Raw genomic sequence first — 24,975 nt, forward strand, 5'->3', positions numbered from 1 at the left:
ACTATCTACCGTCCTGCAGACCTGATCAAATTGAGGAGACAACGTAATTCTTCTTTTTAAATCAACCTAATAACTTTCAAAACAGAAATTAAACTCACTCCATCTTGAGATGTGGAGTCGGTCATAGTAAGCAATTTGTTGCCGAATTTGTTAAAGTCGTTGCAAGTTTCAGTCTCTCTGCATTCAAGTTCATCTGAACATTGACACAGTATCCACATTTATTTTAAATTTTTATTTTACATATTTTTTTCAAAGTCCACAGTACAAGCTAATATATAACTATCAAGAAATTGCCATTTGCTAGCAGACTTTACAATCTCAGATGTTGGAGTGCCCTTAAAAGCACCAACAGAGTTTCCAAAACGGTAGAACAGTTTGTGCTTGGACCTGCTCCGCCATGTAATGACAATATAACTTTGACAACAAACAGTGCATCAACAAATTGTTCACTTGATGAATTATCTTAACCTCAAATTAATGTCGCAGCTTTTTTTATGCTGTAGTGTAATGAATGGAAACCAATAGCTGCCTTTTTGAAGGTAGACAATTTGGAAAACTAAACAATGTATTCTTTGTAAAATAGTTGGCTGTAATGTCAAATGTAGGCGTTTTGATGTGTGTTGATGGGCTGATACGTAGGGTGTGGAGTTTGTTGTTGCTGAAGTAGTATTGGTGCATCCCTATTCGTCACTTAGGGTGTAGCCAGTGTGCTATGTGGATAGCAAAAGAAATATGTTTGTGTAGTGTGTGTGTGTTAGATGGGAGTACAAAAACAGGTTTTGTACCCGTGAGCTGGATCATGTGGAGTTTTGTGTATGTATCATGTGTTATGTTGTACATTTGTTAAATAAAAAGATTATTTGATCTAAACCTAAGTCATATCAGAGAGTTTGATGCGCTGATCACTACATGGTCATTCATCTCATCATTTAAGGAGATTTTACTTAGAGGGATTTCTTTTGCGACATGATTTCTTGTGTAATCATTTTCCCTGACTTTAAAGGAACACGCCGCCCTATAATAGTTAGCAGAGGTTATGAATATGTATGCATGTGTGCTGGGAAAACAGCTGTTTACAGGATACACAACTATCTACAGCAGTGTTTCCCAAATGGGGGTATGCGTACCCCTGGGGGTACTTTGGAGTACTGCAGGGAAGTCTTGTGAGATTATTTAAAAAAAAGTTAATTCAAATGCTTATACACTAATAAATTGAGTTGATTATAAAAATTTGAAATGTACAATTTAGTTTCAGTTACAATAGGGTTGTTTAGTAAATCAGACACTGATGGAGCAGCATTGTATTATGCCTCTTCAGGCTTTTTTTTCCTACCTGGTCAGGGCGTACTTGAATGAAAAATTCAAAAGGGGTCCATTATTGAAAAAAGTTAGAGAAACTATATATAAAGAGTCAAGCACAGGACAAAGAAATAGTGTAAAAAAATAATGTATTTAACAATTGCATAAATAACAGTACAGCACACTTCAGGAGGTAGACCTGCCCAATCCTGGAAGGAATTTTTTTTGGTTTACAGTGAACACTTTAACATTCAACCAGTCTGTGCAAACCACTGACGTCATGTCAGCCACAGAGTGTAGAAAACAAGCAGTTAGGTCCCTGCGTTAGACATTCATACATGAATAAAGAACAATCAGCATTTTGTAGTTCCTTCCAGACCAAAAAATGTGCACGTAGCCTGACATTTCACACACACAGAGGTGAACAGTGAAACGGGGAGTTAACATTCTTAACCGCCCCCCCACCCCCCTCTAGTTGAAATCATGAACGACAGGGCTGGCTGAGGAGTAGAGCTTCCTCTTCACCAGCCGGTACTCTGGTCTCAACTTCAACACTTTGTTGCTATCGAAGATGTGCTTGATCGGCGGCCAGCCGTCGTCCTTGTCTGCCTTGAAGATCACGGACAGTTCAAATGTCGGGGTGACCCTTTGGTCTAGGAAGATGCTGCCCACGGACTTCAGGCCATCTTTGCCATCCACGTGGATGGTGATGGAGGCGCCCCGGAGCCCGCAGGGTTCATCGGCAGAGGAGCGCACCACGTCTTGGCCGACCTTGGCCAACATCTGGCGAGGCAGCAGCAGCATCTGGCAGTGGAGGGTGGAAGCTTTGGCCTCTGTCAGACAGCGCTCTATGCGCCGGGTCACATCCTGCTGCAGCAGCTGCTCTACGTGCTCCAAACCAGCGTCCATGTTGGAAACTGTAGAAAGAGACCAGGGAGGGAGGGTTGTTAAATTGTGTTGCATGTCACAGTCTGTCAGTACATTACTAGTACAAGTTTAAGGTCTATGCTGATATTGAATTTTAGCCATTTGACAGCCACCGACAGTCAAATGCAATTCCAGTGCATCGTATAGGATGCCATAATTTGACCCCGCACTGCACTAAAATACATAAATCATCAGAATAAATGCTTTAAATCAGCAGCTGAGGAGAAGAAGTGGAAACAGCACAGTGCTATCAGCTGATCCAAGATTACATCAGAAACATCCCCATCAGGAAGACCAGTTTATTTATGGGACTTCCTCCTAATGATATAGATATAGTTCCTATGTTACGTTCATGGTTCATTCAACGTTGGCGCATTAATATAAAATATATATAATTTTTTTTAATTTTGGGGGCTTTACCCCCTTCAATGGACAGGACAGGTAGTGGAGAAAGTGGGAAGACGTGCAAGAAATTGTAACAGGTCGGACTCGAACCCTGGACCTCTGCGTCGAGGTATAAACCCCCATGTATATATATGTGCGCCTGCTCTACCAACCGAGCCAACCCGGCCACAATATAGAAAAGCTTTATGACTCTGCCAATTAGAACGGAGACTGTTCTAACAACTTGTTGCCGTTTCATTAACAAAACTACGTTCAACTTTCAGAACTTTCTTTGTCTTTCCATTGCTGTGGACCCTCTTGGGAGTCTGACATCAAGTTTGAATTGAATTAAACTTACAAGAAGGCGAGTAGCTATCGCTCTCGTCGCAGCTCTCGACGCTGCCCCGCCGGGCGGAGCTCGTCTTTCGGCCCGGGGAGGTGAGCAGCTGGAGGAAATACTTCCCCATCATCTCTCCGACGACGCTGTGTTCGTCCGAGCACACGGCCGCTCCGGGTCCGGGTCCTAAGAGCAGAGCCGCGCTATAGACCATCCTGACTCTTGTTTGTCAAGCTCCGGTATCTCCTCCAAGCGTTCGGTCTGTGTCTTCTCCATGTATGTGACTAGAGTCGGGCTGAGCAAGTCTGAGCGACGAGCGCGAGCTTTTATACCGGAGGTGCACTCGGTTGCATCAGCTGAGCTCCCTCACGTCACGTGTGTTCTGAACTGACCGGTTCAATCGAGAAGTTTCCACTGTGGCTCACGCAACATGTCCGGGCGTTGCACCGAGGTGGGAAGACGGATAACAGACAGTTAGTGAATGTAAAATAAGACTAGTGAGATATCTAATATGACTCTAATAACTTTATACTTGTAGCTATTATTTACCCACCTAACGTTAGGCTATCTGAACTGACCGAAACCAATTCCTATTTTTCTATTGGCTGCCAACAACAAACTGAGTCGTTTTTAAAATCTGTATTTTTTATTTTACCTAAGTATGTTTTGCTTTAAAGCACAAACGTTGCTGAGTAAAAAAAATGTTTTGGCATCATTTTTAAAAAGGTTTTGTCACTTTTTTAATTTTAATATGCTGTTTTTTTTTTAAAGGTTTTAGTTGCTTTTAACAAATCGCAAAAGACTGAATAAATAAAATAAGTATAATAAGTCAAATAAATAAGATTTTAAGTACAGTATATAATAAGAAAGAGTCTCCCCTCCCCTGTTAAAAAGTAACTAGGTAGGTCTAACTTTTACTCCGAGTAACTTTGAAATGAGCTACTTTTTAATTTTACTTAATAGTAGATTTTTATACCGGTAATTCTACTTGTACCTACGTTGTGTAATGTTTTGAGTTGATTCCTAGCAAAAAACCCTTTGTTCTTTCACAAATATGTGCTCATTCATGTGTAATTACTGTGTAATATTATTTATGTAATAACTACTTTACATATTTAATGAAAAAAAGAATCCAAAACGTATAACTAGCTGATAAAATATGATTACATTCATGATTTCCAATTGAAAAAGCTATGTAATTTAGCGTTAGGATAATTAGGTCTATGGGAAAAATAGACTTGGTTTTCAATCGGTACACTCTCAGTTAATTGGAGAGTGGTGTCCTAGAGGTTAAAGAAGCGAGCTTGGGACTGGGAGTTCGCTGGTTCAATCTCCAAGCGCTCCGGTGGTTGTACTGGGCAGCTTCCAGGTATGAACGTGGAACTGTGTCAATGTTGTTGCAAATGAGAATTTTTTCTCAATCAACTTGCCTGGATAACTAAAGGATGATAAATACATAAAATGTATTCCAATGAATTGCTAGCATAAGTTAGTGAGGGCAAAAATATTACTTATAGGCCAGTAATGCATATTGTCTCTACTGTATGTGCTTTATAAAAGCACATTGAAAGAGAATCAGAAAAAAAAAAAAAAAAACGTTATGTATTCTGTTGTTAATATAATATCCATTATGGCCACACAAAAGAAATAATAATAAGTTAATCCTTGTGTTGTCCTTCCGGGTAAAAAAAATTAACTATTTTTTTTGACACTTCAACGTTTTTGGAGCATTTTTTTGACATTTTCGGCGCTTTTTTTCCACTACCACCAGTATACATTAACAACAACTTATTACCACTAGTTTTACGCTCATTTTTGGAATTTATGGTCAATAAACCTCATATAGCCTATATGAAATTATATCTAAATTTTGAGTTACAGAAGCAGAAAGTATGAATTATTTTGACTTATTATTTAAGATCAAAGGAACGTATGTTGATGGATAATCACAGACTGTCAAAGTGAAGTCAGAATAATTCTATAAAATATATATAATATATAATAATAATAATAAATAAAACACCAAAAATTCAATAAAAGTAGTAAACTGATCCTTAATTTGACTTGTGAAGAGCGTTTCATGGAACCGTCCGTGTTACTTCTGGGCAATGTGGTTGAAAGAAAACCTTTGAAAATGGGTCACATTTGCCCCGAAGACAACAGGAGGGTTAAAATAGTATGAATTATTAAGAATAAAGCTATTTAAGATATTTAAATAAAGCTAATTAAATATATGTCAAGTAAGACACGAGCGAATCCAGACACAGTAACCTACGGATGGTTCTACGTGCTGACTTCCCTCCAGGGGGAGGGATGATTCATGTGCTTGTTTTGAATTCCTCCGAGAGGGTGTTGTCCAGTCTCGAGGCATTCATGGAAAACAATGTGATCTCTTTAAATGTTAAAGGAACACGCCGACTTATTGGGAATTTACCTTATTCACCGTAACCTCCAGAGTTAGACAAGTCCATACATACCCTTCTCACCGTAAATAAACCGGGAACTATATTCTCATATATTACTTGGGCGGAGTGATATGCTCGCAGCAAGCCTGTCTGAGAATATAGTTCCCGGTTTGTTTACGGATAGAAGACAGCTGTGTCTCATGTTACGTTGTTTTTTGTACACGCTGTGACTCCACAAATCACAACATGTAAATAGGAACATGTTGGCGTTATTTTGTCACAATTGGGAGCAGTAGGCTAGTTGGAACCAGTTACCTGCAGGATCTGTGCTGGGCTAAGCTAATGCTGGATCCGTCAGACAGCGTTACAGCACGCACGGAGATGAGAAGGGTATGTATCGACTTGTCTTACTCTGGGGGTTACGGTGAATAAGCTAAATTCCCAATAAGTCGGCGTGTTCCTTTAAACCCAGACCGTCAGAAGTGCCCCGCCTGCTTTCTTTTATTTGACAAAAGGCTGAGGAAGATGAGCTTCTCTTACAGTCCTCCAAAACACAAAACCAAAGCCCCCTGACAACCATGGAAGGAATTATGGCTCTACTATAGCTGCATGTTTCTTATTGATCAGGTTTTTAGTTCATAAACAGGTACAATCCGACCTGCGGCCCCATCTCTCTCTCACCTTTCCTGTCTATCCACTGTCACTCTGAAATAAAGGGGAAAAAAGCGCCCCCGCCCAAAAAAAACATAGGCCTGCTGCCTCTTCAAAGGTATTTCTGACACTGGAGGCAATCTTCCACAGGTGGGAAGAACAGTTTTAAGCCCTAATCTGCCGTTACCGTAATGTTGAGTAACTACGACAAATTACACCGAAATTTACTTTAAAAGAACAGTGGATGAAATGAACAACAATGACTGTTATTTTATATACACTAAGGATGTTGACATTCAATAAAATAGTGCAGACCTTGATCTGTTACACATTGACACATTGTTATGGAAGTTTGCTGTATTCATAGGGAAACTAAAAGCCGTATTACATACATCAGACTTTGCCAAGTATTTCGTGCATGTACTAGTTCAACAAATTCTCTTCCTGGTTGGATTGTAAAAAATAAAGCCACATTGTTTTTATTGCTTCTTTATGTAATTTACCATCAAATCTCACCTTTGTGTCTGCTTTCAGTGTATGCACATACGATTGAGTGTGTGTGTGTGTGTGTGTGTGTGTGTGTGTGTGTGTGTGTGTGTGTGTGTGTGTGTGTGTGTGTGTGTGTGTGTGTGTGTGTGTGTGTGTGTGTGTGTGTGTGTGTGTGTGTGTGTGAGAGCACGTCAGGTCTAGACACGGTGACATGAGCCCTGCCTTACTCACAGGTGAGTAACATGGTCTGAAACACACACTGACACACCTGGCGGAGCATTGGAAATGTATCTACTAACACAGGACTATTTTCTTCTTCTCCATCTATTGTTTGGATCCACATTTGGTTAACAAAAGTTAATAAGAAATACTGGAGTTATCTTGGACCAAAAAACTCAAAAAAGTTACAGAAGTGTACAGATATCACACTGGTTTCAGCTGCCTTTTACTGACTCCCAATCAGTTTTAAAAAATAGATTTTAAGATGTTATTACCTTGAAGGAGCTGGTGTAGTCTTGAGATTTGTGTTTAATTTTATTTTATAAAGCGCTATTGTTACAGTGTATGAGATATGCATGAGGCCACGTAGTTTAAATGAGATCTTGTCCTAATATGGGACATCTGAGAACATAATTGTTGTGCAGATCATTTACGCTGTAGATTAATGGTGGGGAAGAGTGGAAACTTCAGTGAAAATAGTCATTAACATTCTCCTCAGTTTTGACTGTCAGGGTTAATATTAAAATCAGCTGAACAAGGTATTGTTTACCTCGGCATCACAATTCAGACAGCGCACGCATGCACGCACGCACGCACGTACACACACACACACATGTCCACTGAGGAGGAAGAGTTTTTTGCAGGTTAAGTACTCACGCCTGACTCACCTTCTAGGGAAATATCCCTGCTATGACATCACAGCTGCTGACCAATCAGGTTCAGATTACATTCTGTCGTCAGAAACGCTTACCACCAAGCTTACCACCAAGGAGGAAGTGTCTTTCTGTAGAACTGCAGGGGAACTTGTGGTGCCACTATATGCTCGCTACCCAACCAATGTTGCCTGTGGGTATACGTGTCTTTTTCTCTGGGCTTGTGTGAGAGTATCTGAATAATATTTAAGATATAACAAATCTGCCCTCTCCACATTGGTTAGTTCCAAATGAAAGGTGACTTTAATGGATGTTGTCCACCCTGACTTGAATAATCATTACAAACTCTGAGGGGTGGTCACCAGTTCAATGTTTTATGAAGTCATGGCTAACTAAGGGAACTATGAGTTATCCGTTTGTTAACATTGCATCAGCTGCTTCCCGCGGTGTAATGGTTTTGGTGGAGAACAGGTCAGACCTGACTAAAACTCACATGTCTGCAGTCCTGAGTGACTGTTTTTTTTTTTTTTTTTTTATCCTAATCTATCAATAAAAAAACAACAACACAAATTCATATCAGTATCCTGATGAGATAACTGCCTGGATTTATTGTTTACACAATCGTCCAGTATTTGTTGTAGGCTAAACCTATTTTTTTTTCTATCAATAGATCGATTGTTCACTCTATAAAATATCAAAAGTCATTATTACGTAGTACTCATTACAAGTTAAGATATTTAATTTTTTTTCTGGCAAATAGTCAATTTGCCGAGAGAATTAGCAATGGCTCCCTCAGGCGTCTCCTGATTGGTGAATGGCTTTAAACAAAGCCGTTTGCTTGCACTCCAAGCTGCTTAAATCCATCTGTTTCTGAAAGCAAAAGCATATGCTGTCCATTTGTTCAGATTGGGATATCAGAGGTGTTAAACTGGTGACTGTATAAAGTCCATCTGTGTGGCTTATCACAGCTTCTGTAGTCCGGAGCAAGGCACGTGACCTGTTGAATATTGAATATTTATTGGATTCTTATATAGTGCAGCACCTTTGTGACTTGGGTCATGGCCTGTGTGTGTGGATGGGAATCATCGTCAGTTCTGCCAAAACAGTGATATTCCTCCTTGCCAGATTATTTCATTTGGAGAGATTTATAGAGGTCTGGAAAGGTAGAGGAAGCCAGTATTTCTCAAGAAAGAGCAAACAGCAAGGGGAAACCAACAAAATGTAATGTTGAGAGCTTCATATTAACGTGTCAAGGCTACTTCAGGCACAGTGCAGCTGGGGTTAAAAGTGCTCCATTGTTTGAGTTCCATTTTGTCTGTAATTGGACATGTAACATTTGCATGTTATAAATCATTAATTTGGATCAGATGCGTCTGTCCTCCCTCGCACCTCTGCTGAAAACATCTGATGCAACCTCACCGAGCAGTTTCAACTGCAGCGCTGCTGTCGTGTGTGTGTGCGTGTGTGTGTGTGTGTGTGCGTGTAAGATGCAGATAAACAGGTGTGGTGTCATGTGTTCGTGTGTGTGTGTGTGTGTGTGTGTGTGTGTGTGTGTGTGTGTGTGTGTGTGTGTGTGTGTGTGTGTGTGTGTGTGTGTGTGTGTGTGTGTGTGCGTGCGTGCGTGCGTGTGAGATGCAGATAAACAGCGTGGTGTCAGGTGTCATGTGTTGTTGTGTGTGTGTGTGTGTGTGTGTGTGTGTGTGTGTGTGTGTGTGTGTGTGTGTGTGTGTGTGTGTGTGTGTGTGTGTGTGTGTGTGTGTGTGTGTGTGTGTGTGTGTGCGTGTGTGCGTGCGTGTGCGTGCGTGTGCGTGCGTGTGTGTGCGTGTGAGATGCAGATAAACTGGCGTGGTGCCAGGTGTCTTGTGACTGCTGTTGTTTACACAGTCATAAAACACCCCATGCACATCTTTCTCTTCCTCCTCGCTCTCTTAATCGGCGCTCTCTCTCCTGCCTTTAATCTCTCCGTGCTTTTCTGTCGTCTGGTCATTGGGGTTAAATTAAAAAGTGAACTGCAGTGAGCATTAAATAGCTAAATGCTGTCATAATGAGTCTGAGACTATTGCAAAACTGGTAGAGGCAACAGGACTAGTGGACACCTTTGCTCTGCTTTGGACTAATTTGAATTTGAATGAACCGGAGGAGATCACGTCCTGTTCTGTAAATGCGGAGGGAGGATGACAAACAACACCTTCAGGGTGTACTGTCGGTACAGTCTGTCCCGGGTGTTTCCACTGCACACACACACACTTTAAATCTCAAGGCCCAGTGGCCAGAGCCAGTCAGTACACATTGTGATAGTTTTCACTATTGCAATTGATGTTGATCACAATGACAATAATCAATTTGATTTGCCTCCTGTCACTGGTCAGGCAGCTCCTCAGAGTCTCTGGCAACTTTTACTCACCAAACCCGGATACATACAGAAAGTCAAATGAAACGGAACTCTTCCTCGAAGCAAATGTTTGCATTTATTTCACGTGTGTGTGTGTGTTCCCCGTTGCCTGAGCATGTATTTACAGTATGTTGTTAGAATAATTTCCATTACCAAATGATAGACAGGACCACTGAAGATATATCAAAGTTCATTTTTACTTGAGAACCCAACAAGGAGGCCTTCTCCGCACTACAAAACAGTACAGACAATGACCTAACGAAAAGCTCTCTACAGCTGCTTTTTATAATAAATGTAATAAATCGTGATACAGAGAAGATGTCGTAAATTGTTATCTTGTCAGAGTCGATGACGTCTCCCCTATCTGGTCTGGGAGGGCACGTATGCCCTCAGGAACACACCGTGCTCAGACAAGGACACGCAATGGCTCCCATGTTATCTTGGTTAACACATTCATAATAATATTATTCTATGCAAACAGTTCAATAATAACAAGAGGGGAAGTATGTATCATAATGTCCCTAACAATTGTTCATTGATAAGTGTTCTCGACAGGGTCCCTCAGAGGCTGAGGTTTCTCCAGGCTGAACATGAGCGTAGGCTCCCTGCTCATTTGCTCAGGGTGGTGCCAGTCACCATTCGCCAACGGGTGCGCCATCTCCTGGTGAGGAGGCGGGGTGAGGCAGAACTCCTCTTTCTCCTGCTGCTGCAGGTGGCGTAGGATAGCTTTGGACAGGAAGTGAGGGTCGTCCTCATGCTCATCTAGAGGAAAAGAAGAAAAAAGTAAATAAATCTCCAATTCCAGCTTCCTAAATGTGAGTATTTGACATTTTTTACAGACCAAAATTTGATTAATCGAGAAAATAATCGACAGATTAATCGACACTGAAAAGAAACGTTAGTTGCAGCCCTATTTCAGTGACACACCGTGCAGCAAAAGGCGGCTGTGCATCAAAAAACCTTTTTTTTTTTTTAACATAAATTTCAAAGGAATCCATAAATACACAAACCCTGATTGTCGAAACTCAAAGCTCAAATCCCACTTAAAAGCAGTAGCCCGTGCCTCATGCCGCGCAAGGTGTGCATAAAGTTTACACACAGACACACATACACTTGGCTCGCCTTCCTACCATTAAGCAGGATGAGTTTGTAGCGGTTGCGGCACTCCAGCGAGTGCTCCAGTATGTCCTGCAGCGTCCTGTAGAAGAGCAGGACCTGCTGTCTGCGCTCCGGCTCCCCGAAACCAGCGCTGCTCTCCTGGGACATGCTGTACAGCGTCAGCAGAGGCGTCGCATACTCCACCACACACTCATGGGCCTGTTCCACACACACACACACACACACACACACACACACACACACACACACACACACACACACACACTTAAATGCTTTTATTTGGATCTGAAAGGCATCGCAAGAAAGAAACAAGATCCAAATACTATAAAATAGTGACAGGTCTACATGGCTCACATACTTTTACTGGTCTTTCCATTTATAATACTCAACACACAAAGCATCTCCGTCTCCATATTTGCACACTCCCTATGATGGCTGAAACAGAGCAACATTTTGCAAGTCTTTTTGCCTCCTATTTTGCAGCCCCCCCCTCCAGCTGCATCCCCCTGACCACATTCTCATGGACATGACCTAAACTTCCAAATACCAGAGTTATTAGTTTACAGTTGTATCAGCCAGTTAGTGTAAGTGATTACCAGTTATTTATTTGCATAGTTTGATTAGTGCGGCAACTGTCCACATACAGATCAAAACCCAGCACGCCACAAACACACACACACACACCGGATTTCATAGCCTCATTTACAATTACAATGTCAGGAGTGTTTGGGATGTTTTTGAAGAAGTCACTGTCAGATGTGTTATGATGGAACCAGTTGAATTTTACAGTGCCGTGCTTCTCAGTCTTGCTTTCATGTCCGTAGTTTATCTTTTGCAAGTCCTTTGCAACCAGATCAACCAGACGGTCATGTCTGGCCACATACAGTCCTTTACGCACACACACACACAAACACACACACACACACACACACACACACACACACACACACACACACACACACACACACACACACACACACACACACACACACACACAGAGATAACAAACATTACATGAGCAACTAATCCTTTAAAGTGCTCATATTATTTTATATATATCATGTTTTTTGGATTTTCCCCTCTCCTTTATTGTGTTATATATCGTGTTCGTGCATGTTATAGGTTTACAAAGTGAAAAAGCCCAAAGTCCACCCCAAAGGTAACACACGTTATAATGCTCACCTAGCCGCTAGCGTGGCACGCCCTCATACTCTGCTTCTGACTGGCTAGTAGTCCTTATCTAGCTGATGTCAGGATACACATTCATACTCTGCTTCTGACTGGCTAGTAGTCCTTACCTAGGTACTGTCAGGGCACGCCCTCATACTCTGCTTCTGACTGGCTAGTAGTCCTTACCTAGGTACTGTCAGGGAACGCCCTCATACTCTGCTTCTGACTGGCTAGTAGTCCTTACCTAGCTGATGTCAGGGCACACACTCATACTCTGCTTCTGACTGGCTAGTAGTCCTTACCTAGCTACTGCACATGTGTGACTCCCAACAAAGATGGAACAGAAGTGCGATGCCTCACTCTATAGCTAAAACAGAGAGCTCAACACACAGGGTGAAAAGAGGAGCTGCAGCAATGTGCAGTACAACAAAAATATGGTGTTTTTTGAAACTTAAACCATGTAAACCTATTCTGATATAACCTCTAAATACAATGATGAACCTGAAAATGAGCAGAATATGAGCACTTTAAAAGCTTGTGGAGCTCTCGGCACCAGAAAAGTTTGATGACCATGTTTTACATGTAGATGGCGCTGTCACTGTGCTTTTCTAATGTAGCTCTCCACTAGTGAATTCTCAGGTTTAACCAGCAGGTGGCGCTCATGCTGTGCTATGGAAGGGAAACATGCTGGAGCTGATGCACTATACTCTATGTTGATTTTCTTTTTGGATCCCAAAGTACAAATGAACTGTGTTGAAAAGGCATCACAAGACTCAGTGCTTCTTTTATATTCTTAAAATAGAGAGGACAAAAGTCTTTTATGGTGTATTTTTTAGAGTGAAAATACAAACGTAAATTCTAATCAAGTTTAGTAGGCTTATGTAAAACCATAATCTGTTTCGATAGTTGTCAGATAAATGTAGTGAAGTAAAGCATAATATGTCATTTGAAATGTATTGAAGGAGGAGTACAAAAATAGAATTACTCAAGTAATGTACAAGTGCCTCAAAATTAAACTTAAGTACAGCACTGTTTACTGGAGTATAGTCAAACTTACTACTTAAGCTTATTCTGTGTGATGACAGCAACTGTAAAATAACACCATTCTGGTAATCACTTTGATAGAAATAGTGGCTATTTCTGGTCTCGTATGAAAACTCAGACTGCTTTCATGCATCCCAAACTTCCTTTCCCTCCACTAAACTACAGACGGGGGTTTTGAGTACAATCACTGTTAGATTTACAACATCAAACATATTGAATATGGAGCACATTGACGTGCTATCATGAAATATTGAAGAATATTTTATATATATTAGAAACAGCCTCTTGAGTCTGTCACTTTACTCTCTCTCTCTCTCTCTCTCTCTCTCTCTCTCTCTCATTTTAGCTGTGCAGTGCTTACAAATCTGATCAAAGGGGAAAATGTCAGCACACTAAAGCCCTATTCACACGGGACGAGTATTAACAGGGGACATCATGGAATTTACTTCTGTGTTTTTTGCCGCGCATTTGCACAGGATAAGATAAAACTCTTTATTTTTACTCTAATTTACCAACATTATGCCTCGCATATGATGTCAAGACTGTGTCAAAACTAGGGTTGGGTATCGTTTGGGTTTTTTCCAATACGCGGTGCTAAAACGATACTTTTAAAAAGATTAAAAAAAAATATGCAGGCCTATGTATTTAAAAAAGAAAAAAGGAGCACAAAACGACAGTTGGCGACATTTAAGAATGGCTTGTTTATTGCTAAGGCCATATGGTCAAAATGAAATGATTTATTAAAAATGTAATAACAATAACTTATAACAATAACTTATTTCACCAGTAAATTGCTGGTAAACAACAAAAAAACAACCACTAGATGTTTATAAAATACAATGTTTTATTACAAATTAGACTACCCAACAATATAACGGCCTACAAGTCCAGCTGAATGATTAGACCATTAAACACTAAAACACAAAAGTGGCGTTGCGTTCTCACTATTTATTCCGCGTTTAGACGAGAGTTTGGGGGGGGGGGAATCTGTGAAGGCGGCTAGGTGGCTCTGCCACACAACACCACCAAGTCCGCGCGCCTGCGTAGAACCTTCCTTCTACTTCTCTCCTTAGTAGCGCGAAACCAAAACTTGTCGAAGCGAACAACAAAAGCTTGTCTGGACAGACGAGGAGGTGGAGTTGCATGTTTGTCTGATGATGACCGGCACAGTTGACCGTGATAAGCCACAGCACAGCACCCACGGGAGCACCACCAATACCCTGAGCCTCGCGGCCCTTCAGCCGCTGCTTGAGAGCGAGAGGCAGCGGGCACAGGAGGCTGAAGCAGACCCTCCTCTGCCCGCTGCCCGCTGACTGCTGCCACTCACTCTCGCTTTCTTTTCATCCGCAACGTTGTTGCCTACTCTGGCTCAAATGAACAGCCTACATATGGTCATCGAACTATAACAACCTTATCCACATTGTCGATATCATTTAAATATTGAGCCATTGCATTGAAAATCTTTTAGATAACAGGAGCCTATAGACTACTTTCTGTAGCCTACTCACTTATACTACTAACAACAGACTACCTGGACGCCTTTTTCTCGTCTCTCTCCACACCGCTGTCTACAGACTTTGGCGTTTTTACCCTTTAGACGGTAACGTGACGGTGGAGCGTATTTAAGATTTCCACTCTGGAGGGTGGTTTCACTTTTTTTGCGTTTTTAAGACCCAAAAACGGCATCGTCCTATAAACGAAAGACACATCTGATAAAATATTTTTCAGTTTTCACCCGCCAGCGTCATCTTGTAAACAGGGCCTTAGTTGATTGACAGAACTGTTTGGATCGTTTCCAGTTTCTAAAATGTGAGGATTTTTCTGCTTTGAGTACTTTTACTTTCAGTACTTTAAAGATGCGGTAGCTTTTATAAGACTTAATAACTAACTTTCTGTCATATTTGCTGAAACTGACCCTATGTTCCAGTAGAACTACATGAAGCAGGTCATTTAAACAAAAAATCTGGCTCCTCTGGCTCCACCTACAGCCTGTCGTGTGATTTGCAAAGATCCACCGCTCCCTGTTCAGATGCACCAATCAGGGCCAGGGGGGGTGTCTAACTGCGTGTCAATCATTGCTCATACACACGCATTTAATCTCCCTTGTGGGGGGAGGGGCTTAGGAGACCGTTTTGGGCTTTAGCAGAAAGGGGGGAGGGACTGAGAAGTTGTTGATGTTCAAATGTTTTGGTCCTGGATCTTCCCAATCCTACCTACGGCACCTTTAAGTACTGTTTGCTGATAAATACATACTTTTACTTAAGTAACATTTTCAATGGTGGACTTTTACTTGTAACAGTATTTTTACTAATGGTATTAGTACTTTTACTTAAGTAAAGGATCTGAATACTTCTTCCCCCGCTTCCACAACCTCTGTGTTAAGCCAAATATGCTACAGTAGGTAATTTACGGGGGTTATTGTTTCTTGACAAATTAAAGACATGGCATATTTGCACAGGTTTATGATCACAGACGGCCTCCACAATGGTTATAAATGACTAAAGGTCCCCACCATTCCCGGGCAAATAGGGCTGAGGTCTTCACCTCACACAATTACAGCACAAGTAGCTCAGAACTGCAGCTTCTCTGATTGCATTATGTAATGTTGACAACATATTTTTGCTGTGCACCTGAGACATTTCTAATTTAATTAGTTTGCAATTCAATTATTTTAAGATGTAAGATCTGTAACTTAAAATAATAAAGATGTACACATCTGAGATGGACTGGAGACATGTCCGTGGTGTTTCCTTGCCTTTTTTGCCCAGTGCACGCTGGGATATTTTTCCGCCACCTTTGACTCTAAAAAGCACAGAGAAAGGATGGATGGATGGATGGCATGCAGCTAGTATTTCATGTGGGAAAGCACTTCAGTGAAGAGCTTTGATTTTCTGCCGGGCCGCACTGTAAATTCTCTGTATTCAGCTGAGTTTGAATCGGGTCGACTCACACTCATTTTCTGGTGTTTTTTATTTGTTTTTAAATGCAGACCTTATAGTTTGTGTAATATTGTAAATAATGTATGGGCTGTGTACCGCTTTGTGTGACCGCCATCTTCCAGATATCTTCTCACGCATCTTCCACGCATGGATAATCATTGTTATTTTTTTCTTTTTTCTTTACAGTGGAAATTAGTTTTTTTTAATCGGACTTGGGTCCAAAACTGGTTGATATCTTGGGCCCGATCATAGCTCTACTTCAGTGTATCTGTTCTTACTATCAAAATTCTGGTATGATCTAAATCCACCTGCGTTATAATCTGTAACTGTCGTTTTGCAGCCCAGCCTACCTTTCCATGCTCGTCCAATACACTGTAGACGCTGTGTTTGTAGACCCGCCCCCGGACTCCTGCCCTGTCTATCTCACTGTTGGGGAGGTTGTCATAGAAACAGATGTTGTCATCCTCTTCCTCCAGCTTGTGAGAAATGTTGGCATTGAGAGGTACAAGGATGAGGAGTTTCCTGGAGCCACGACCCCAGGAGGAGCTGCTGGCCTGATGGGTGGCACGAAATGCTGCGATGGAGCCCTCCAAACCTGATTGGACGCAAACACACACACACACATACTCTATGAACTGAGTTATCGCCAAAGTAATATACAGTATATCCATTTAAATTGATTATATTGTGCAAGCAAAGCCCACAATCTCATATTTAAATGATTGAGTGTATTTGGAAATATAAGGAGGTGTGTGTTTTGATGTTACTGACGCGGCAGCACCAGTCGCAGGTAGCCAAGGTAGAAGGACCAGGCCAGGCCGTGGGCCACGTTCATCTTCCTCCCCTCGCAGATGTCTGACACCTCCACCTCCGACGGACCCTGTACACCGACCACAGAAACAGCCAGAGGGATGTCACAACACCTCACCTATGCTCACGAGAAAGAAAAGGGCATCCCTGCCCCCCCATGCTGCCCTTTCCTATGTGGGACAACAATATTTTTAGATATAATTCAGTGCAACAGCAGGGGACAGAGACAGCTACACTCAAGCTTGAGCTGGATTGGAATCTATAATGCCGCCAGTCTATAAGGAGTCTGAGGGAACAGGGAGCTTTGTTTGGAATTAAGCAGCAATTCTTCGAGGACAGTGCTATGGTGATTCTTGCTGATGAAGACATACTTTTTTTCTAGCCTATTTTTACTCCAGAACTGCCACATCAATTACAATCAACTGATGCTCCAGGAAGCGTTCTTACATAGGGACTGCTCTGTCTGAAGTGTACTGCTCTTATGCTAAAAGAGGGGCTATCTTTCACTTCTACCATGGCGCTCTGAGGTGTAACAATATAATAAGCTCTCAGATGATGAACTTTCTGATAAAATCATTATCTATACCAACCGGAGTTGTGAAGAGAGAGAGAGAGAGAAAAAAAAAAAAAAAAAAAGAGAGAGAGAGAGAGAGAGAGAGAGAGAGAGAGAGAGAGAGAGAGAGAGAGAGAGAGAGAGAGAGAGAAATTCCCTCTGTGCTGTCTTCCAGTTGTGTAGGACAGAGGGTGCATTTCACTTTTACTTGTAAAGACATTGTTTTAGAGAATAGAATTGTCTTTTACAGAATATTTACAGTGAACTTGTTTATCTCATATAAAGTGAAATATATTTTAATATAGTTTCATTAGAGGTTATAGTTTTATCTTGCCACTGCTGGCAACAATGCATGTTAGTCAGTGGTGTAGTCCAATGTATTGTAGTGGGTATACTGTACTGTATATATACTGTATATTGGCCAGAATCTGCCTTTTGGGGGGGGGGGGGCATGTCATAGTGGGGGTCTGGGTGTCCTCCCCCAGGGACGTTTTGAGCATCAACAACTTCATTTCCTGTATTCGGATACACTTTTATGCACCAATTTACGGTGGAAATACCTTTATATAGCCTATGTGCAGAAGAAAAACACAGATGACAATTAAAAATATATCTAAATCATGTTGTTGCATGTCATTAGGCATTTTTAAGTGGGTGTATGGAAATCCTGGAACTTTCTTAGTGGGTATACTGCGTATACCTGCGTATCACGTAGACTACACCACTGGTGTTAGTGTCAGCTAGAATGTTGTTATCGCAAGTGTAACTTATATGCACTGTCCACGAATGATCAGTAGCTTTTAGCTGTGGAGCTCCCCTTACTGGTGACCATGGTTGTCAGCTCAGCTGTAGTCTGGTTTACCGGATGTGCAGGGCTGGGATAAACTAGCCTGACATCCGGCGCCTGATGTCCCTCCCCTTCCACTATTTATTTTACAAGGGCACCCTTGCTGCATCTGGGGCTTAGCGCTGTCCAGGATGGGTGTGATTGCTTTAAAGAAATAAAAACAAGCCAGAGCATTTTTTCCTCCTATCCCAGAATAGATCAATTGGTGGTGTTGCCAGACCATAACCCAGTGTTGGCACTGTGCTGTGGAGATGGGTCTGGCAATGCGAGACTATCTCTGATGTGATGCACAGTACTTTACTTCCCTGTTAAAAGCCAGAAAAAGAAACTCTCAAGAGGTGATAACATGATGTCCCAAATAGTTGGCTGCTGTGCTAGCCTATAACCCTTATAAACAGTGCGCCTGTGTGCCTGGGTTTGTACTGTACTGAACAGAACAGCTGCCAGAAAAAGATGGAACCTACTGCTGAACTGAAGACAGTCAAAATCAACGTTATAAATGGTGATGCGTTCCCTTACTGATGTATGTACGTAGCTTAGAAAAAACCCTGACTACAAATCTTTGGACCGAACTACACAAAACACCATTTCAGTCAGTAAAGTTAGATTTGGAATGTGCAAATAATGGAATGTTTGGAATATGTGTGTGTGCAGATAAACAGGAAGACACCCACTGCAGGGTCTAATGATAGGTCAAAACATCATCTTTGACTGCGCATCCCATGTCTGACGCTCAACACTGGTCACAAATTACAGCTTCTTCTGTCTGCCACTTAAATTACACCCAGGGCCCAGCTCACGGCCACAACCTACACTCAACAAACCTTCCAACTCACTGGCTGCCCCATGTTGACTGGCTGTATCCATTATTCACTCCCCTGGTCACTTCCCACTGTAACCAGTTTAAGGTGTTGTAGCCAGAGAAACGTCTACATGCCAATTGAAATGGCTGTTCCACAGGTTATATAGCCATTGCTTACTATGAATTACCAAAGCATTCTATATATATATATACACACACACATACATATATATATATATATATATATATGCTGGTTCAGTATGCCTTCAATTTTGAATAAATCCCCAACAGTGTCACCATCACACCTCCTCCTCCATGCTTCACGGTGGGAACCAGGCATGTAGAATCCATCCGTTCACCTTTTCTGCGTCGCACAAAGACACGGCGGTTGGAACCAAAGATCTCAAATTTGGACTCATCAGACCAAGGCACAGATTTCCACTGGTCTAAATGTCCATTCCTTGTGTTTCTTGGCCCAAACAAATCTCTTCTGCTTGTTGCCTCTCCTTAGCAGTGGTTTCCTAGCAGCTACTTGACCATGAAGGGCTGATTCGCGCAGTCTCCTCTTAACAGTTGTTCTAGAGATGTGTCTGCTGCTAGAACTCTGTGTGGCATTCATCTGGTCTCTAATCTGAACTGCTGTTAACTTGTGATTTCGGAGGCTGGTGACTCGGATGAACTTATCCTCAGCAGCAGAGGTGACTCTTGGTCTTCCTTTCCTGGGGCGGTCCTCATGTGAGCCAGTTTCATTGTAGCGCTTGATGGTTTTTGCGACTGCACTTGGGGACACATTCAGAGTTTTCGCAATTTTCCAGACTGACTGATCTTCATTTGTTAAAGTAATGATGGCCACTCGTTTCTCTTTACTTCGCTGATTGGTTCTTGCCATAATATGAATTCTAACAGTTGTCCAATAGGGCTGTCGGCTGTGTATCAACCTGACTTCTGCACAACACAACTGATGGTCCCAACCCCATTAATAAGGGAAAAACTTCCACTAATTAACCCTGACAAAACACACTTGTGAAGTGAAAAACATTTCAGGTGACTACCTCATGAAGCTCATTGAGAGAACACCAAGGGTTTGCAGAGTTATCAAAAAAGCAAAGGGTGGCTACTTTGAGGAATCTAAAATATAAGACATGTTTTCAGTTATTTCACACTTTTTTGTTAAGTACATAATTCCATGTGTTCATTCATAGTTTTGATGCCTTCAGTGAGAATCTGCAATGTAAATAGTCATGAAAATAAAGAAACACATTGAATGAGAAGGTGTGTCCAAACTTTTGGCCTGTACTGTATATATATATATATATATATATATATATAAATGTAAGGTTAATGCCCGACGAGGTGTCCGTTGTCAAGTATTAATGGACGACAGCGAGGCGTGAACCGTCCGACACGCAGACCATGGTATATGGTATATATATACATACACATATACATACATATACATATCAGGTATGGACCTCACCAAGACTCCCAGGCTTTTGAACAGCGCGTAAAGGACCGAGGCCAGGAAGAGGAGTTTCCAGCATTGGCCTTTGTGTGGCAGAGGATGTCCGGCCAGGTAGAGCAGAATGCCTGCCAGACCCGCAGCCAGCAGGGTCTTTCCCCCCAACCCACAGGCTGGCAGCACATGGCTCAGCAGTCCTCTGCCTCGATACCTGTAAAAACAGAGAGGATATTGCCCTGGAACTGTGTGTGTACCGTGTCACTGTTGCACTGGTGGATGCTCAGTATAGCATATTGACGTCAAATTATTTCTGTAGACATAGTGTTACAGTGACCAATGTTAACATCTAGGCAGTGTACAGTGGGGTTTTAAAAGTTTTTTTTTTTTACTCAAAACAGCTGCCTAGTGCAGCTGGAAACGAGAGCACCATGAGTGACACCTTTAACATTACAGTCATGTGATGCATTGTTAATACAAACATATTGATTAGAGCAGCTTTAAGCATTGCAAGGAAAGGCACACTCAAACCTGAGTACTACTTAAATCAGACCAGACAGCAAAGGTTAAACTCATTGACTGTATAATAGAAGTGAATGTAGCTTCTGAAAAGTGAAGCCAATGCATTTCATCTAATGGCCAGCAGGGGGCGACTCCACTGGTTGCAATAAGAAGTCAGTTTGTAAAGACGTTTATGAGAAAATGACCCTTCTTCTCACTTGATTTATTACCTCAGTAAACATTTTCATAAAGAGGTTATCTTCTCAATCGCTAGATTCAAGTCTTCTTCAACACAGCATGATGTTCATTTTGGTAATTATGCTCCCATTTGTTTAAAAAAGAGATGATAAAGCAGCGGATGCTTTACGGCGTGGCTACCTTGTGATTGACCAGTCGTTAATATGGGGACCTGTCCATAGAGAGCCGAAGTCCCGCCCCTTCCGGTGGATCTCATGGGACCTTAATTCGGAAAAAATATGAACGGTAGTGAACAGGGAGAGGCAAATTATTTTTTGATCCCGTTTAAATTGAGCCATGGATTACAAATATGATGTTCGTCAATTTAAAAAATAATTTTTCAACCGAAGAAAGTCTCAGTTAGCCGTAGGTTTGTCGTATGACCACTTAGTTTAGTGTGAAACCGCTCAGTGAACTACATCTCCCGTCTCACACAATCTACCTCACCTAGCTTGATGCTGAACTTGCTCGCTAGCTAGCTAGCTTAGCTCTGTTCCACAACACATGTAACATTATCTTAACTGCTGGGTTTTACCCAGTGAAGTGTTTTCAGCAGATAAGCAAAAGAAAAAGTAAGATCCTCCGCTCATTAGAGTAACGTTACATCCCCGGTACCATACACAGAGACATCGTAACTTCAGCCAGACGATATCCATGAGACACTGAAGTGTGTAGTCTTTCTAAGTACATATTTTCACAATCTTATACTTCAACAGTTTAACAATAAACTGAGACTTTCTTTGATTGAAAAATTATCTTTTAAATTGACGAACATCATATTTGTAATCCATAGCTCAATTCAAACGCGATCAAAAAATAATTATTATCTCTCCATTGACTCTCGTTCATATTTTTTTTCGAAAGATAGGTCCGATTGGCCGGAAATAGAAGGGCGTGACTTCGGCTCTCTACCAGGATAGTACTGTGTACATTCAAGTAGCCGTGAACTTGTTTGTCCGTGTTTTCACCTCTGGCTCCAAAAAACCAAGAGGGCGAAAGCCAAAAAGCCAAACTTGAGGCTTCAAAACGGTAGTCCACAAACCCATTGGTGATGTCACAGTGGCTACGTCCACCTCTTGATACAGTCTATGAATACAATTCTAAATTTTGCCCTTTTTTTTCTTATTCTTTTCTTAATCTAAATACAAAAACACTCTCAGTTGCGGTCTTACCTCATACTCTAACTGATTGTACCACACACAACCACACCTTGTCTCTCACCTCGTATTTGAATGGTAAATCATCTCCTCTGCGAGAAGACATAGGCCGTGCAGCAGAGGTCCAAGGGTCAGGATGAGTATTACCATGGCAACCCATCCAAATAACCTTTCAGGAGACAGAACCACTGTGCCTCCTATTGTCACGGCAGCCAGTGCCGCAGCACACACCTTAGGCAAAGTCCCACGAGGCCGAGGAATGAGAGTATCGTGATCTTTGAGGGACTGCATCTGTCAAAGGACAGTCACCCAGTGTCAGGGAGCGCTTTCAGTTAAATGTTTCTATCTCTCCGTGCGTAGGGCTAGTTCACCCAGAAAACTGTTCAAAGAAGTCTCTAAACTAGGTGAGAAATATGGCTGTGTTTGATATTTCCTGTAAACTTAATTTTGGACATTTGAGGTTCTCACCTAACAACAGCAAAACCGTACATAAAAGTCACCACAACCCCAAAAGACATAGCCTTGTATGAGTTTGTATCTAGCGACCTAATATGTTCACTACACTCAGTAAATATAAAGAAATCAAGTTACAAGTGTGGGATTAGGATTGTTAGGGGGAGGTAGCCTACTGAACCTGATGAGGGCGTACTCACACTTGGCCCAGTTGCCTTGAACTGTTCCCGAGCACAATTGAGCCCCCCGCCCTGGTCTGCACTCACACTGCAATAAAACAATCAGGGCCAGAGCACGCTTACGTCATTACGTTGTGGGACTCGGCGACTGCAATTCCCGTTCACCTGTATGGTAAGAACCAGACCCGGGTACGTTTAGCGGTCACACCGTGCCCGAGTCCAACTGAACCGTGCCCGGGGTGCACGGTACACGGCCGGGCACGGCATGGAGTGATCACACTAGTCAAACGAACCGGACTTTGGGGTCAACGTGCTCAGGCACAGTTTAACTGGGCCACATTTAGAGATCACAGAAGTGTGAGTACACCCCTTCAAACTGTACATTTATTCTGAAGTGCACAGTCTCTAGTCTCTGTGGGCTAAACTTGTCCATGTTTCACACCTGGCTCAGTAACAGCGAGTCACAGCATTTTGTTTTTTTCCATGATCTCATAATAGACACACAGATGCTGTAACATCAATAACAGGGGTGTGGCTATGAACAGAAGAGAAATAAAAGTCTGAATGAGTATGACTGTGCAGTCGTACACATGTGTACAGCCTAGTGTGTGTGTGTGTGTGTGTGTGTGTGTGTGTGTGTGTGTGTGTGTGTGTGTGTGTGTGTGTGTGTGTGTGTGTGTGTGTGTGTGTGTTTTTGAGAGAGAGAGAGATAATGTTGCTTTCTCTCTAAATGTCAAAGCCCCAAATTTGGCTGTGCTTACAGTACATTCTTTGGATACAATTTATTTAAAAGCTGTATTCACTGCATATGTGTTTTCTGCCCATCAATAGTAAGAGTAAATATCTATAAATAAAAATGATAGTAATAGTAAATACTAAAATTATGAGAAAATGAATTGTTTTAATATATTAAAAAAATTACATCACATTTACACTTAAAAAATCAACATTAGATTACATTTACATTTACACTTACATTTACAGCTGAGTACCTAAGCCCTATGACCACAATGCAATGGAGACAAGATGAGGTAAATGTACTGTACACTCATTGGCATCTATATTTGAAATAGATGAGACAGTTTTATATGGCCTGAGCTCTGTCAGTGATGATGCCTATTTGCGGTGTGCACAGGATGGAAAAAGTCTAATGTAGCAGGGCACAGTTAGTCCATCTGCTTCAAAAGTACATTTTAAAACTAGACACGAGAAAGAAAAGTGTACGGAGGGACTCACCTTGGTGTTGCTGTGATCCAAAATAGAGAGATTTCCTTTGTCCTCTGTTTTCCTCTCCCTTTATCTCCGCCCCTTTAGACACCATCCAACACTTTCACTTTCGATTGCAGTTTGATTTACACACAGAACATCACGGTAACGAAAGGGAGTGGGCAGATATTATTATATATTATTATTATATGACCACAGATCTTTTTACTCAAGTGTCAAGTTGGCTTCCGGTTAAACCATTGTCAATTATTTCACAATAGAATGGTTGCCAATATGTTGCAGTGTTCATTTTGCGCCCCATTTTGTTAAATCAAAAGTGAAAAAGTGCAATAAACAGACAGAGATGAGTAAAACCAACATAAAGTATGTGGGCCAACATGAGCATCCGGACAGCTCCACTGTTCTTTGTCAAAGACTCTATAAGTCTTTGGAACCCTATTAAAGGGATGAAACATCTTTGTTCTGAAATTATATTCCCTGATTTGTTGTTATAATCAGGGCTTTAAATTGACACTCGCCAACCCACCAAATGCGGGTAAAAATTGACTTTGGCATGTAACATTTTGAAGTTACTAGCCAATTTGGCTGATGGTGATGAATGAAGCGAAGCGTCTGTTTGAATTGTCCGACTGCAGAAATGTTTCCAGATTGGTCTGTTGTGCGCCAAGAAATGTGGGCGGTTTTGTGTGTCTTTGGCTCGGAAACGTAATCTTTATCTGGCATCG

General features: G+C 41.7%; 2 protein-coding genes across 2 annotated transcripts; both read right to left on the reverse strand.

Annotated features, from left to right (window-relative positions):
* Positions 1-1,431: 1,431 nt before the first annotated feature.
* Positions 1,432-3,266, reverse strand: LOC120567109 (DNA damage-inducible transcript 4-like protein). The gene is made up of 2 exons (XM_039813925.1): positions 2,969-3,266; positions 1,432-2,216 (listed from the first exon to the last, which is right to left on the reverse strand). The coding sequence occupies exons 1-2, from the start codon at positions 3,159-3,161 to the stop codon at positions 1,771-1,773; spliced, it is 639 nt and encodes a 212-aa protein (XP_039669859.1). The 5' UTR covers positions 3,162-3,266; the 3' UTR covers positions 1,432-1,770.
* Positions 3,267-9,934: 6,668 nt separating this feature from the next.
* On the reverse strand, positions 9,935-24,306 carry sting1 (stimulator of interferon response cGAMP interactor 1). The gene is made up of 7 exons (XM_039813926.1): positions 24,260-24,306; positions 22,456-22,682; positions 20,518-20,710; positions 16,800-16,908; positions 16,379-16,623; positions 10,887-11,073; positions 9,935-10,518 (listed from the first exon to the last, which is right to left on the reverse strand). The coding sequence occupies exons 2-7, from the start codon at positions 22,680-22,682 to the stop codon at positions 10,289-10,291; spliced, it is 1,191 nt and encodes a 396-aa protein (XP_039669860.1). The 5' UTR covers positions 24,260-24,306; the 3' UTR covers positions 9,935-10,288.
* Positions 24,307-24,975: the final 669 nt, after the last annotated feature.

This window comes from Perca fluviatilis, chromosome 10 (genome assembly GCF_010015445.1).
Source record: "Perca fluviatilis chromosome 10, GENO_Pfluv_1.0, whole genome shotgun sequence".
Classification (NCBI taxonomy): Eukaryota; Metazoa; Chordata; class Actinopteri; order Perciformes; family Percidae; genus Perca; species Perca fluviatilis.

Coding starts and splice junctions, on each gene's coding strand:
- LOC120567109 (XM_039813925.1), bottom strand. CDS start 3,161: ATGGTCTATAGCGCGGCTCTGCTCTTAGGACCCGGACCCGGAGCGGCC. Junction 2,217..2,968: donor CGATAGCTACTCGCCTTCTT/GTAAGTTTAATT, acceptor CTCTTTCTACAG/TTTCCAACATGGACGCTGGT.
- sting1 (XM_039813926.1), bottom strand. CDS start 22,682: ATGCAGTCCCTCAAAGATCACGATACTCTCATTCCTCGGCCTCGTGGG. Junction 16,909..20,517: donor TCAAAAGCCTGGGAGTCTTG/GTGAGGTCCATA, acceptor GTCGGTGTACAG/GGTCCGTCGGAGGTGGAGGT. Junction 11,074..16,378: donor TATTGGACGAGCATGGAAAG/GTAGGCTGGGCT, acceptor TGTGTGGAACAG/GCCCATGAGTGTGTGGTGGA.